The sequence below is a fragment of the Culex quinquefasciatus genome, chromosome 3 (assembly GCF_015732765.1).
Source record: "Culex quinquefasciatus strain JHB chromosome 3, VPISU_Cqui_1.0_pri_paternal, whole genome shotgun sequence".
Taxonomy (NCBI): domain Eukaryota; kingdom Metazoa; phylum Arthropoda; class Insecta; order Diptera; family Culicidae; genus Culex; species Culex quinquefasciatus.
This window is the reverse complement of record NC_051863.1, coordinates 88,101,009-88,115,372: the sequence shown is the minus strand read 5'-3', so window position 1 is coordinate 88,115,372 and position 14,364 is coordinate 88,101,009. Positions and strand designations below refer to the sequence as shown.

At 41.8% G+C, this 14,364-nt stretch overlaps 1 protein-coding gene across 1 annotated transcript; it reads left to right on the top strand.

The window, feature by feature from the left end:
* The first annotated feature begins 717 nt into the window (after positions 1–717).
* On the top strand, positions 718–1,838 carry LOC119770468. Its single transcript, XM_038265417.1, has 2 exons — positions 718–844; positions 934–1,838. The coding sequence occupies exon 2, from the start codon at positions 934–936 to the stop codon at positions 1,336–1,338; it is 405 nt and encodes a 134-aa protein (XP_038121345.1). The 5' UTR covers positions 718–844; the 3' UTR covers positions 1,339–1,838.
* The last annotated feature ends 12,526 nt before the right edge of the window (positions 1,839–14,364 follow it).

Below are 14,364 nucleotides of genomic sequence, written 5' to 3'. Positions count from 1 at the left end.
GTACACTTTATTTAAATTGACAAAAAAATATTATCGAATGCAAGCGATTTTTCTCATTTAATTTTTTTTTAATATTTTCTGTGTGTTTTGACGATTTTTTAGAATCATAGCATGGCCAATAATTAGAAAAAAAAATCTTTTTAGGAAAACCTTATCATACACTTTGCCAAAGATTTGTGATCAGAACATGCCATCACAATGTACAGATTTTCGCACATATTCATAGCACTTGTGTATGGACAGCCCCCATTTTGTGTGCATCAATCACCCAGACAGAAACGGGGGGCTGTGCCAGACAGCTGTGAGTTATCCCGCCAGATTAGTCGGGCGTCACGCAAAACCTGGCTAAAAGAATGTGCCAAGTGTGACTGAACTGCACGACAAACGTCCGCCTGCGCCAGACACTCAATTTAATTTTACTAGATTATTTTCCGAGGGGGTGGTGGATTTTTGACAGTTCGAATTATTTCGAGAAAATCCACCGCGGTTAACCAAAATCAAATTAACAACAGTATTCATACCCAATCAAACCGTTCTCCGCTTGTCGGATTCATTCCGCTTCGAATTCCGATTCGAAAATTGTTTCGAAATTTTCTAAACGGAATCTCCGGTTGGACTCCGTTTCAATTCCGTTTGACCATTTTGGCACACCTGCTGGTGTAAGACGGAACCTCGGTGACAGTTCACCGCGATTCGCCGAAGCGGTTTTTTGAGTGTATTTGTGAGGGGCCTTCTAAGAAACGTCAACCATGTTTGATCTTGGAATTTTCGCAAAAGTCGTTGGGAGCTAATTTTCAAAGTTTTCGCGACGTGATGGAAAATGGCGTATCCTCCTCGTCCCTAGGTGAGTTGGATATTTCCTTCACCTAATTCGAAACGAGTGGACTTGGTGCAATAATCAACATTACCCATTTTATTCCCTCCTCCTTTTAGATGCAGCTTCCCCGGCCAAACACAGCAGCAGCAGCAGTTCCGGCCAACGAGGGCGCAAGATGGCAACAGCCAATCAGAGGCGGCTTCCTGGATGCCGGAGAGTTGATTGAGACGTACCTCGAAAAAAACTGGTTCAAAACATGGAGCTCTTGGAAAAGCAGGAAGCGTCCTGCATCGAAGCTGCCATCGCCGAGCGCAAGAGCGCCGATAAGGTACAGGAACTCCGTGCCAGCTGCCATCAGCGAGACCAGCTGCCGATTTCAGAAGGTGATCTCCAGCAATTCAGCACGCCAGAAGCTGAAGCGAGGTTCCAGCACAAGGCAATGCAATGATGGCGCTGTTTCGATCGGACGGGTCGGAACTGCCATCCCGACTCTGCCCAGAGTTAAGTACCATTCAGTTTGACTGTTTTTCTGGGCATTTACTCGTCTTTCCGAACAGGTGCAGAGCGCTGGAACACTCGGCAGCAATCAACGGTCGCAGAAGCAGCAGTGCATCATCAGATGCATCCGGACGCAGCAGCAGTCGCAGTACTAGACGATGGCGAACCAGTCGCAGTCGTCACGCACAGCAGCGACAACGGACGGAGGATGACGCGATCGTCGTCAACAGTAGCGGTAGCAGTTTACCGAACACGGTCGAAGAAAATAAGAAGAACAGTGAAAGAACGCGCCCAAATCAGGTCAGAATAGATTTTGTGAGCCAGTGCAGATTATGCTCTAGTACAGCAACACAAAAACAGACAGCATAACACATACAACAACAAAACAGAACATCCAGTGACTGCCTGGAGTTCAGAGTTCAAATTAAGTAGCTTTGGCCAGCAGGAACCGTACTACTGATCAGTTCAGAATATAACAGACGCAGTTTTACTAAGATTAGTGTGTACAGTCCACTATTTAGTCCGTCCATTTACTTACCGCGAATAAAACCTGACGAATAACGAATAAATGTTTTCTGTACAACCCGCGAGTTCTAATTTACGTTGATATATCCGATTTTGCAAGGCACCGGGAATCTGACGCTAGTATGTGCGCAAACAAACAACATTTTAGAAAAAAAATCAAGTAGTACGAGTGTAAACTTTTTGCTCTCTATAAACGCATTAAAAAGATCTTGAAAAAAAAAATTAAAAAAAATATTGGAATTTGTGTACGATTCTAATTAGATTCCGTTTCAGAATTCGGGTTGATCTGACTGGGATAGAGCATCAAAAGTTTACACAGGATCAGCTCGAATTTTTGCTCAAAAGTTGTTTTGAACGCTGGATTGGTGCGCTGGAAGTGGGGACGCGAAGCCGTGATTATGCAAGTTATTTTTTTTTTTTTTGTTGTGCTTTTGTGTCGCTATTCGTATGGGGTGAGTGATTGTGGTAATCGAATAATAGCATCATTGGTGCGCTGGAAGTGGGGACGCGAAGTCGTGATTATGCAGGTTAATTTTTTTGGTGTGCATTTGTGTCGCTATTCGTATGGGGTGAGTGATTGTGGTAATCGAATAATAGCATCATTGGTGCGCTGGAAGTGGGGACGCGAAGTCGTGATTATGCAGGTTAATTTTTTTGTGTGCTTTTGTGTCGCTATTCGTATGGGGTGAGTGATTGTGGTAATCGAATAATAGCATCATTGGTGCGCTGGAAGTGGGGACGCGAAGTCGTGATTATGCAGGTTAATTTTTTTGTGTGCTTTTGTGTCGCTGTTCGTATGGGGTGAGTGATTGTGGTAATCGAATAATAGCATCATTGGTGCGCTGGAAGTGGGGACGCGAAGTCGTGATTATGCAGGTTAATTTTTTTTGGTGTGCTTTTGTGTCGCTATTCGTTTGGGGTGAGTGATTGTGGTAATCAAATAATAGCATGCCTTACTGAATTATTTGTGTCTTGAGCGTTATTTTCGTTGAGTAATTGGTGTTTTTTGTGATTTTTTTTTGTGATCTTAATTAATTGTTTTGTGATTTTCAAAGCCCTTCCTATATCATCGTTGATCGGAAGGCACGGCGTCGGGTAAATGGTATATAATTTTTTCGAATAAGGTTTTATTTTTATGGTGAAAAATATATATATAATGATCGAAAGACACTGACATTTGGATTAATTAATAGTGAAGTGAAATAATTGTGAGTGAGTGATTTTGTGTGTTAACCAGAAAGACCTTCCCATAGCATCGTTGCTCGGAAGGCTCGCCAACAGGTCTGTTATGAAAGTCCTCCCCATAGTATCGTAGCTCGGGAGGCATCGAAAAGCCAATACCTTGTCCTACTAACCCAAAAAATAATAATCACGTGATGCTTGAAGGAGATGCTGTGGATTCAACTGTCTCAAGCGATATCAACAAGTATATAGCGAAAAACTGTGTGCTTGATGAGTCTGCAACTTCAACTATCGGACTAACATTCCTCCCTTTCGTTGAACTGCAGGCTTCTTGGGAGGGCGCCGGTATTGACTAATAAAGTAGGGATCTTCAGAGGTTAAACAGTCAACGGATGGTTGGCTCCCACTGATCATTTTGATTCATTGTTTAACTTCAGCTGATCTGTCAATAACGGAGTAGCAGCTCATTGGCAGTCAACCATGCTCATGCTCAAAAGTTGTTTTGAACGCTGGAATTTAACAAAACAGAATTCGCATACATAACCTCAAAGGGCGGAAATTTCAATCGACATTCTTCGCTCTGTTCTGCTACTCAACACTACGTGTCGCATGTCGTTTGGCTCTTGAACGCCAATTTAATTTTGTTTAACCGCGGTGGATTTCCTCGAAATAATACGAACTGTCAAAAATCCACCAAAGCATCTACCACATTGATCACACAAAAAAACTGTGGTAGAAAAGTATCCATCGCCCGAATTCTGCAACGGAATCTAATTAGAATCGTATAAAAAATCCGTTTCAAACGCAACAACCGGTTCGAACACGGAACCGGTTGTTGCGTATGAAACGGAATTTGTATACGATTCTAATTAAATTCCATTTCAGAATTCGGATTGAGTTAACTGGGCGGAAGATGCCTTGGAGGATTTTTGACAGTTAGAATTATTTCAAGAAAATCCACCGCGGATAACCAAATCAAATTGACAATGCAAATGCCAGTTCGACCCACTTTACCAAAAAAATAGTGTTATCCGAGTTGATAATTACCACTTTTTTGGTTTTATTTGGTAAGCGTGTAGAAAAATCGAGAGATCTCAAAAAGTAAACAACAAGTGCCGGAACTTGATTGCCACGATGAAATTACCTTCGGTGTCTGTAATTTTATGCTCGATATTTGTTTGTTACTTATCGCACTCAATTTATACTCTTGTTAAGCTCTTCAAGCCACCACAGTGCAGTGAAAACCCATGTTTTCATTCATATTTCACATCAATCAGGATGCAAAACTGCAGCTAATCTTATTCACATCAACAACAAGCAACCCGATAAGCAGTGAACTTTCTAAAATTAGTACCTTTAGAAACTTTGACTACAATAATGATTTTAAAGAGTAAGTGTTAAACGTGATTGGAGAAGATAAGAGAATAATTTCAAGTATCATCATCAGGGATGACATTGGATTGAGATTGGGCCATACAAATTTCTGCATTTTAGTATGACCCAATGTCACTCCTGATGGTGGTAACTGAAGATCGTGTTTAAGAAATGGGGGGGGGGGGGTAGCATCGTAGTGTAAAAACAGCTTAAGTTATTTGCAAAACTTTAAAATTGTGATTTCATCTAATTTCCATTGAACTTTCAATATGATTTTTGGACAATGTTAAAAGCATTTATTGATATAGTGAGTGTTGATTTATATAGTTTTTTTTTCCATAATCTTCATTATTCATTAGATGAGTCCAAAATTTGGTCCAAAAACATTGAAATGTTTTTTTTTTAATTAAATTTTCTGCAAAAAGCCTAATCGGGGCAAAATGCGGTGTCATCATCGAAGTGGTGTCTAGTGAAAACTGCTTTAACCCGGTGCATTTTGCCCCATTGTTGTGGTGCATTTTGCCCCGTTGTTGTAGTGAATTTTGCCCCAAAGTTGGGGTGCATATTGCCCCGCATTGTTATTTGAAATGAATCAAAAATGTTTTTGGAAATTTGATATTTTCGATCAATTTTGAGGTTGTTAAAGACTTTTTTCATATGGATGACGAAGAATATTAATTGTTTTGGAACATCGAACAAAATTGTTCCATAGAAATGCTGTTATAGTTGAGAAATCACAGTTTTCCCTTAGGGTGCATATTACTCCCTCTCGTAGGACCACCCAAAGGTAGAGGAGAACAATAGGTTTCAGAGAAAACAATCACGGCTACGTCACAACTGTCATCCACATACAAGGCGAGTGAAGTCAAAATCGAACCAAGTTTTCGGCGCGTAGCGTTTGAAAAGGTCGTATGCGCATCGGTCATAATTTTAAAAAAAAACTTTTTTCAGTTTATTTTTTTCTTTAGAAAGATTTACATTTAATCTCGGACCTGAACCTTGAAACAGCATTTAATTCCATCGAGCACCTTATGTTTGCATATCACCTTTTTGGTGAACAATTAAAACTAGTTTAAAAAAATGTCGATGGAAATTGAGTGAGTATATTAATAGCGCAATTCTGAAGTTTTTTTTTTTAATGGTCCAATAAACCAAATTTCCAGTTTTGGTTTTGGGTGATTTTGAAGCTGGCTTGAGTCAGGGTATTGAAAAACACCCAAAAAAGGAAAAACTGAAAATTTGGTTTATTGGACCTTTTAAAAAAACTCCAGAATTAATTTTAAACCAACGGTCAGGAAGAATCAAACGTAATTTATGTTGCTTCAAAGAATTGTATCTATTTCATTTTTACTTGAACGATTGGATCATAATCTAACATTGCTGAAATTTCCAGCCTGTAATATTTTGCGTTTTCGGAGATATGCCATTTTGAATATTTACGTTTTATCAAAATTTGCTGCAATCTACATATGCGCCCGTTTATTTCACTTGCTTTGCTACCTACTTCGTGGGCATCGTCGCTTCAAAAATTAGTACCTGGTTTCTAGAAGTTTGAAATGACTTTATTAGAATTTTCTGTTGCCTACATTTAAAATTGAGTACCTTAGTCAAAATAAGGTATTCGTACCGAAGTTTCTCAAGCGAAACTGGAGAATGGAGAATCTCAGTTTGACACCGAAAAAAGTATTCAGCAAAATATTGACTTAGCATGATGAATTTCTGCGATCAATCCATGAAACTGATCCACATTTATGTTCTATGTTGGATAGAAGAAAGAGGGGGAGGGGTTGTGTCCTTAAAGTGGGGATCAGGGGCGCCGACTCTGGGGGGCACGGTACTTTTTGCCCCCTAAAATTTGGCTGGGGGGCAGCCCATACATTGTGCCAATTTATATATCAAATATAAAAAAAAAAAACACAGAAATAATTGAAAATAATATCTAAAACTTAAATGGAACATTGTTTGTACACACGAATAGAATTCTTGTAAGCGAATCCGTAAAATAGTTCGAAAACGTTTGTTGTTTTCGAAATCGCTGAAATTTTTTGAACAAAATCGTTTACAATTTTCTGGATTTAGATGCATTTTTATTCTAAGTCGACAACATTTTATCTATACCACTCTGGGGATGATCTTGCACTTGCAATACAAGATATACGCGATTCTGTGTACTTGCAAATGTATGAAAAGACTATTTATTATAAACAGTCAACTATAGAAAAACATGAAAAGTCATAAAAATCTACGTATACCATTTCAATACCATACCATTACCCAAATTGGTTTGAGAAAACATTTAAAAATCAAAAAAAAATATTTTCGCTGCCTGTTTGTATGGGGATGGCCCATAGTGCACGTAGGCTCCGTTCAGACCTGGATACTTCTTGCTCCCCTGCAGACATACATCCCTTGGCACGGGTCGATTGACACTGTAGATTGGGGAATGGGATTTGGGGAAGGGATTGGGTATGGGGATGTGGAAATCTGCGCTGTCCACATCATGTCTGCCCACATCCTAGGCCCTTCTGGCAACCACGATGATGACGACGACGAGCTCTCCTTCTTTGACGACTCGTCGATCGTCCTCACAACCAGTTTAGCGATCAACTCGATCAGTCGTGTTTTTTATAACAATAAACGTTAGTCTTAACTGTAAATTCTCGCGTTTTCCTTCTCACTTCCGACTTCTGCATTCCTCTGGTCGCCGATAGGTTATGGGCCCAGCAGAGTCGGAATAGAAGGTTTTAAAAAAAAAACCGCGTGGTTTTCTTTGTTCCCGCAGTGGAAGAAGTTTTTTAGAGACTATTGTTGTCTGTGCTATTGTGTTCCGTACCGGAAGTGAACAAAATGGCGGAAAAGTTCGCCATCCAGAAGCTGAATGGCCGGAACTGGCAAACCTGGAACATCCGGATCGAAGCGCTGCTTTCCCGCGAAGACATGTGGTCCGTCGTGACGGACGCCATCCCGGTCGGGGACGCCCGGAAGCCGGAGTGGGTCGCACAGGACCGGAAGGCGATCCTGCTGTTAATTGAGGACAACCAGTTCCCGATCGTGAAGGGCAGCACCCACGCGAAGGAAGTGTACGATAAGTTGAAAGCGTACCACCTGAAAACGACTCGGTCGTTTCGAGTAAGCCTTTTGAAGAGGTTATGTTCATCATCTTGATAAAACGTCGGTGTGACGTCTAGAAATGTCACAACAACTATTTTGGTTTCTGCGAAACCCGCCAAACCTAACCAACAAATCGACGGAACCGGCAAGTTTGAGAAACAGTTCCCCAAGGGTTTGAGAATCGTTCTGGAATAAATTAATCGAAAATCCCCTCTTATTCTTTAGGGCAGCGCCAAACACATCCGGTTCCAAAGATCTCCCGGAGTGGTGACTTTCGTTGGCTTGGAGGGGGCTTCTGGCGATTACATTTTGATATTTTCAATGATATTATCGCTGATTATGCGCGGATACGGGGACTGTGCGGACCCGTTGCGCAAATGATTTGGTGGAGAAGACTTCGCCAGTTGCACGGGATTATGCAGGAAGCGATTGATCACTCAAAGGACCGGCAGGCCAGTTCGGTGCTGCCGAGAGGAGAGCTTAGAGTACCTACATTATGAGGAGGAATCCGTCGTAGGTTACTGAAGTGGGGGACCTTACTTTTGGGATATAGTATTTGTAAAGAAGATGAAGGATCTTTACGCGACCGTTATTTGGAGCTGGAACAAGCTGAGCTGGAAGGTTTGGGATCAAGTTTTTGATCGAATTCGGAAGAGTCCGATGAAGTTTCTGCCAAATAGAAGAAACGGCTGAAACGGCAGGTGGTGCCAAATTTCTTCAAGGGTTTGGGAAACATTCTATAATCAATTCTCAATTAACTGGGCTCTTGACACAGAACTCGCGAGGCAAAAAGCTGCGGCGATTTAGTACCTATAGGTAAAATTGTCCCAGACCAAGGAATTGCCCTTTTCGTTATTTAAAAAATTGGATATGCCTAGGGATATACTGTCTGGCTACAGCTGGGTGATCGAATTGTGGTTCTATCATGTGAACCCTGTCGTTTTTGTTCAATTTTCAGCTTTAAAACTGTGATTAAACCTAAAAACTGTCACCTCTTGAAAATTTTAATGCTCAGCCTCGTGCTCAACGTAAACATAAACACAGGCAAGCAAACGAACGAAACGAACTGTCAAAGCCAAGAAGCGTAAAGTTAAGGTGGTCTCGTGATTCGAATTTCGTTAGTATACTAACAAGTATATTAAAATAACGTAAGTATACTTAAATTAACTAATTATACTTGGAGTTTCCTGCCCTTGATCGACACCAGACAGAAATTCGTGCAGGAACTGTGCGTCACGAAGCAGATTGCGTTGGAGTACCGTCCGACGGACGGATGGTAGCCGATCTTCACCAAGCCCCTGGGACCGTTGAAGCTTGGGCAGTTCTGCGGAACGCTCGGGCTGCTGGCGTAGGCGTTGCTGTTGTCCATCGAGGAGGAGTGTGGAAATCTGCGCTGTCCACATCATGTCTGCGCACATCCTAGGCCCTTCTGGCAACCACGATGATGACGACGACGAGCTCTCCTTCTTTGACGACTCGTCGATCGTCCTCACAACCAGTTTAGCCGATCAACTCGATCAGTCGTGTTTTTTACAACAATAAACGTTAGTCTTAACTGTAAATTCTCGCGTTTTCCTTCTCACTTCCGACTTCTGCTTTCCTCTGGTCGCCGATAGGGAATGGGACGTGGTTCTCTGTATGGCTTTTTGCGAGATGAGAGCAGAGGACAGCAATCATCTCAACGTTTCCACTATACCCGGGCTAACGTCCGGCAGTTCCAGTTCACGATGATTTCCCTTCATATGTTAAAAAAAGGTGCAGGTGGTTATGTTACACATGACCAGTATGACAAAGAACTTTGCAAGATGGTTGTTGAAATTTTCGATAACATTGTCTGGTCCAAATATTTCCAAGATTCACTAGATTCATAATTACCATAAAGTTTGATACCCATATTGCCCCAACTCTTATGGTTCGGCAAATGTCCTCCCATCGGAACATCCCCGGGGCCTCCTGCCACTTCGGATTGTGGCCACTGCTGCTGAAATGTCAAATTTCATATCCAGTATCAAAAGTCATAAAGTTTGATACCCATATTGCCCCAACTCTTATGGTTCGGCAAATGTCCCCCCATCGGAACATCCCCGGAGCCTACGGCCACTCCGGATTGTGGCCACTACTTCCGAAATGTCAAATTTCATATCCAGTATCAAAAACCATAAAGTTTGATACCCATATTGCCCCTACTCTTATGGTTCGGCAAATGTCCCCCCATCGGAACATCCCCGGGGCCTCCGGCCACTCCGGATTGTGGCCACTACTGCCGAAATGTCAAATTTCATATCCAGTATCAAAAACCAGAAAGTTTGATACCCATATTGCCCCAACTCTCATGGTTCAACTTTAGCCTCCGGCCACTCCGGATTTTGGCCACTACTGCCGAAATGTCAAATTTCATATCCAGAATCAAAAACCAGAAAGTTTGATACCCATATTGCCCCTACTCTTATGGTTCGGCAAATGTCCCCCCATCGGAACATCCCCGGGGCCTCCGGCCACTACTGCCGAAATGTCAAATTTCATATCCAGTATCAAAAATCATAAAGTTTGATACCCATATTGCCCCTACTCTTATGGTTCGGCAAATGTCCCCCCATCGGAACATCCCCGGGGCCTCCGGCCACTACTGCCGAAATGTCAAATTTCATATCCAGAATCAAAAACCAGAAAGTTTGATACCCATATTGCCCTTCTCTTATGGTTCGGCAAATGTCCCCCCATCGGAACATCCCCGGGGCCTCCGGCCACTACTGCCGAAATGTCAAATTTCATATCCAGTATCAAAAATCATAAAGTTTGATACCCATATTGCCCCTACTCTTATGGTTCGGCAAATGTCCCCCCATCGGAACATCCCCGGGGCCTCCGGCCACTACTGCCGAAATGTCAAATTTCATATCCAGAATCAAAAACCAGAAAGTTTGATACCCATATTGCCCCTACTCTTATGGTTCGGCAAATGTCCCCCCATCGGAACATCCCCGGGGCCTCCGGCCACTACTGCCGAAATGTCAAATTTCATATCCAGTATCAAAAATCATAAAGTTTGATACCCATATTGCCCCTACTCTTATGGTTCGGCAAATGTCCCCCCATCGGAACATCCCCGGGGCCTCCGGCGAAGGGATTGTGGCCACACTGCCGAAATTTGTCAAATTTCATATCCAGTATCAAAACCAGAAAGTTTGATACCCATATTGCCCCTACTCTTATGGTTCGGCAAATGTCCCCCATGATTGCTAGCCGAAATGTCAAATTTCATATCCAGTATCAAAAACCAGAAAGTTTGATACCCATATTGCCCTTCTCTTATGGTTCGGCAAATGTCCCCCCATCGGAACATCCCCGGGGCCTCCGGCCACTACTGCCGAAATGTCAAATTTCATATCCAGTATCAAAAATCATAAAGTTTGATACCCATATTGCCCCTACTCTTATGGTTCGGCAAATGTCCCCCCATCGGAACATCCCCGGGGCCTCCGGCCACTACTGCCGAAATGTCAAATTTCATATCCAGAATCAAAAACCAGAAAGTTTGATACCCATATTGCCCCTACTCTTATGGTTCGGCAAATGTCCCCCCATCGGAACATCCCCGGGGCCTCCGGCCACTACTGCCGAAATGTCAAATTTCATATCCAGTATCAAAAATCATAAAGTTTGATACCCATATTGCCCCTACTCTTATGGTTCGGCAAATGTCCCCCCATCGGAACATCCCCGGGGCCTCCGGCCACTCCGGATTGTGGCCACTACTGCCGAAATGTCAAATTTCATATCCAGTATCAAAAACCAGAAAGTTTGATACCCATATTGCCCCTACTCTTATGGTTCGGCAAATGTTCCCCCCATCGGAACATCCACGGGGCCTCCGGCCACTCCGGATTTTGGCCACTACTGCCGAAATGTCAACTTTAATATCCAGTATCAAAAATCATAAAGTTTGATACCCATATTGCCCTTCTCTTATGGTTCGGCAAATGTCCCCCCATCGGAACATCCCCGGGGCCTCCGGCCACTCCGGATTGTGGCCACTACTGCCGAAATGTCAAATTTCATATCCAGAATCAAAAACCAGAAAGTTTGATACCCATATTGCCCTTTACTCTTATGGTTCGGCAAATGTCCCCCCATCGGAACATCCCCGGGGCCTCCGAAAACTCCAGGTGGTGGCCAAATCCAATTATCGACTCCTTCTAATGCCGGCTGGCATGTCTTGGCTGATCCATGCCATCTGCTCCCGGGCCAACAGACCATCTGCTCCTGATGTTGACTCGTCGACGTCCAGCAACAGAATGAATTTTCGGGACCAACCGAGCCGAGTTTTGTTGGTTTAGGTTTAGTTTTGTTGCCCCGTCGACGATCCGAAAATTATGAGGTGGAGTAATTTTAGATACATCAATCTCACGTCTCTCGATTGACTGATTGGGAAACGTTTGTTCGACCAACCAGCGTGTACCTAAGAGGGGAAATTTGCCGAGAGGGGAATTCGTCACGTAACGTTTTCGCTTCGCGAAAATTTTGGATTGACACCACGTATAGAAACCTTAGGACAAAGTTCTTTGTCAAAACCACTTATGATTTTGGTACATATTCCGTTTGTCAGCGTTTCCTGTTATTACTGGCGGGAAAAATCTACGTGGAATCAGCTGTGCAGACCTCAGGTGTGACAGGAATGCAGGTTGAGCGACTCCCACGAAATGATCCTCCCTGGCTTGAGGACACAGAGGAGACTACATACTGCGTGGGGCGTCTTGGTACCACGCAGGCTCCGTTCAGACCTGGATACTTCTTGCTCCCCTCCAGACATACATCCCTTGGCACGGGTCGCTTGACACTGTAGATTGGGGATTGGGATTTGGGAAAGGGATTGGGGATGGGGAATGGGACGTGGTTCTCTGTACGGCTTTTTGCGAGATGAGAGCAGAGGACAGCAATCATCTCAACGTTTCCACTTTACCCGGGCTAACGACCGGCAGTTCCTGTTCACGATGATTTCCCTTCATATGTTAAAAAAAACCAGACCTCATGTGTGACAGGAATGCAGGTTGAGCGACTCCCACGAGATGATCCTCTCTGGCTTTCTTCAGCTGCCGCTGCTGCCCATTTGTTTTTTTTTTCTTGACCGGTTCCTTCCGAAGTGCATATATACCACTTCAAATAGAATTGCTGCGTTACCACTCACTTATATCACATACTCCTGACATCTGAGGACTATCAGAATTTAACCACGTGCCAATGATTTTTTTTTTCAGAGTTATTAAATTAGACATTCCTCTTAAGACCAGACGCAATGGCACGCTGTTTTTACATGTTATTTTGACAACCGATGATACACATTTTGAATGGCGATTATTAAATAAAAACGGGCCTACAGTTCATACAAAAATACGACTCACTGAATATGATTTACCAAAAGCCACTACGTTCAATTTACTCGGAGAATCAGTGAGTATTATATTTATTTATTTTTCAAACCAACATTATTGACTACATTGATGCAGAGACGCATCGAGCTCTACAGGCTCAATAAAAACTCCTTACCTGCTCTGTATGGTAGAACAGAGCTAAGCTCTGTATGCAGCGAACAGAGCCAGCTCTGTATGGGGAAAAATAATATTGATTTGCATATAACTCAAAAACGATAAGTTTTAGAAAGTTGACATGTTCTAGAAAGTTGCTGGTACCAAAAAGGTTCTATATTATTCCCGGGCAGACGGTAATAACAAAATTAATAATATTTCAATAACAAATCCTGTTAAAATAACAAAAAGTGTTATTATTTTATCCTGAAGTTCAACTTCAAAAAGAAAAAAATAATAACAGTTTCTGATAAAATAACAAAATTTGGTATTGAAGTGATATTATATTGAAAATGTTTAATAACACGCTAATAAGAGGAAATGTTATACATTTCAAAAACTCTCCTAATAACAAAATTTGTTATTCGTTCGGTATACTGACTTAGAAATAAAATTACCTTAAATCGCACAAATGGAAAAGTTTCTAAGTGTCCATAACACAATCTGTTATTATTTTTTCTTTTGTTAAATATGTATAGATCTTTGGGATAATTTTGTCTAATTTCGTCGGGGTCATTATTCTGGCCATGAAATGGGGTCCTTAAGCTAAAATTATTCTAAAAAGTTGAAATTTTGAAAGTTGATTTTTTTAATTATTTGATATACCCCCTAAGGGACTTTGCTAAAATTGGCTAGAACTATGGGATAATTTTGTCCAATTTCGTCGGGGTCATTATTTTGGCCATGAAATGGGGTCCTTAAGCTAAAATTATTCTTAAAAGTTGAAATTTTGAAAGTTGATTTTTTTAATTATTTGATATACCCCCTAAAGGACTTTGTTTAAAATGGTTAGAACTGTGGGATAATTTTGTCTAATTTCGTCGGGGTCATTATTCTGGCCATGAAATGGGGTCCTTAAGCTAAAATTATTCTAAAAAGTTGAAATTTTGAATGTTGATTTTTTTAATTATTTGATATACCCCCTAAGGGACTTTGCTAAAATTGGCTAGAACTATGGGATAATTTTGACCAATTTCGTCGGGGTCATTATTTTGGCCATGAAATGGGGTCCTCAAGCTAAAATTATTCTTAAAAGTTGAAATTTTGAAAGCTGATTTTTTAATTATTTGATATACCCCCTAAGGGACTTTGCTAAAATTGGCTAGAACTATGGGATAATTTTGACCAATTTCGTCGGGGTCATTATTTTGGCCATGAAATGGGGTCCTTAAGCTAAAATTATTCTGAAAAGTTGAAATTTTGAAAGTTGATTTTTTTAATTATTTGATATACCCTCTAAAGGACTTTGTTTAAAATGGTTAGAACTATGGGATA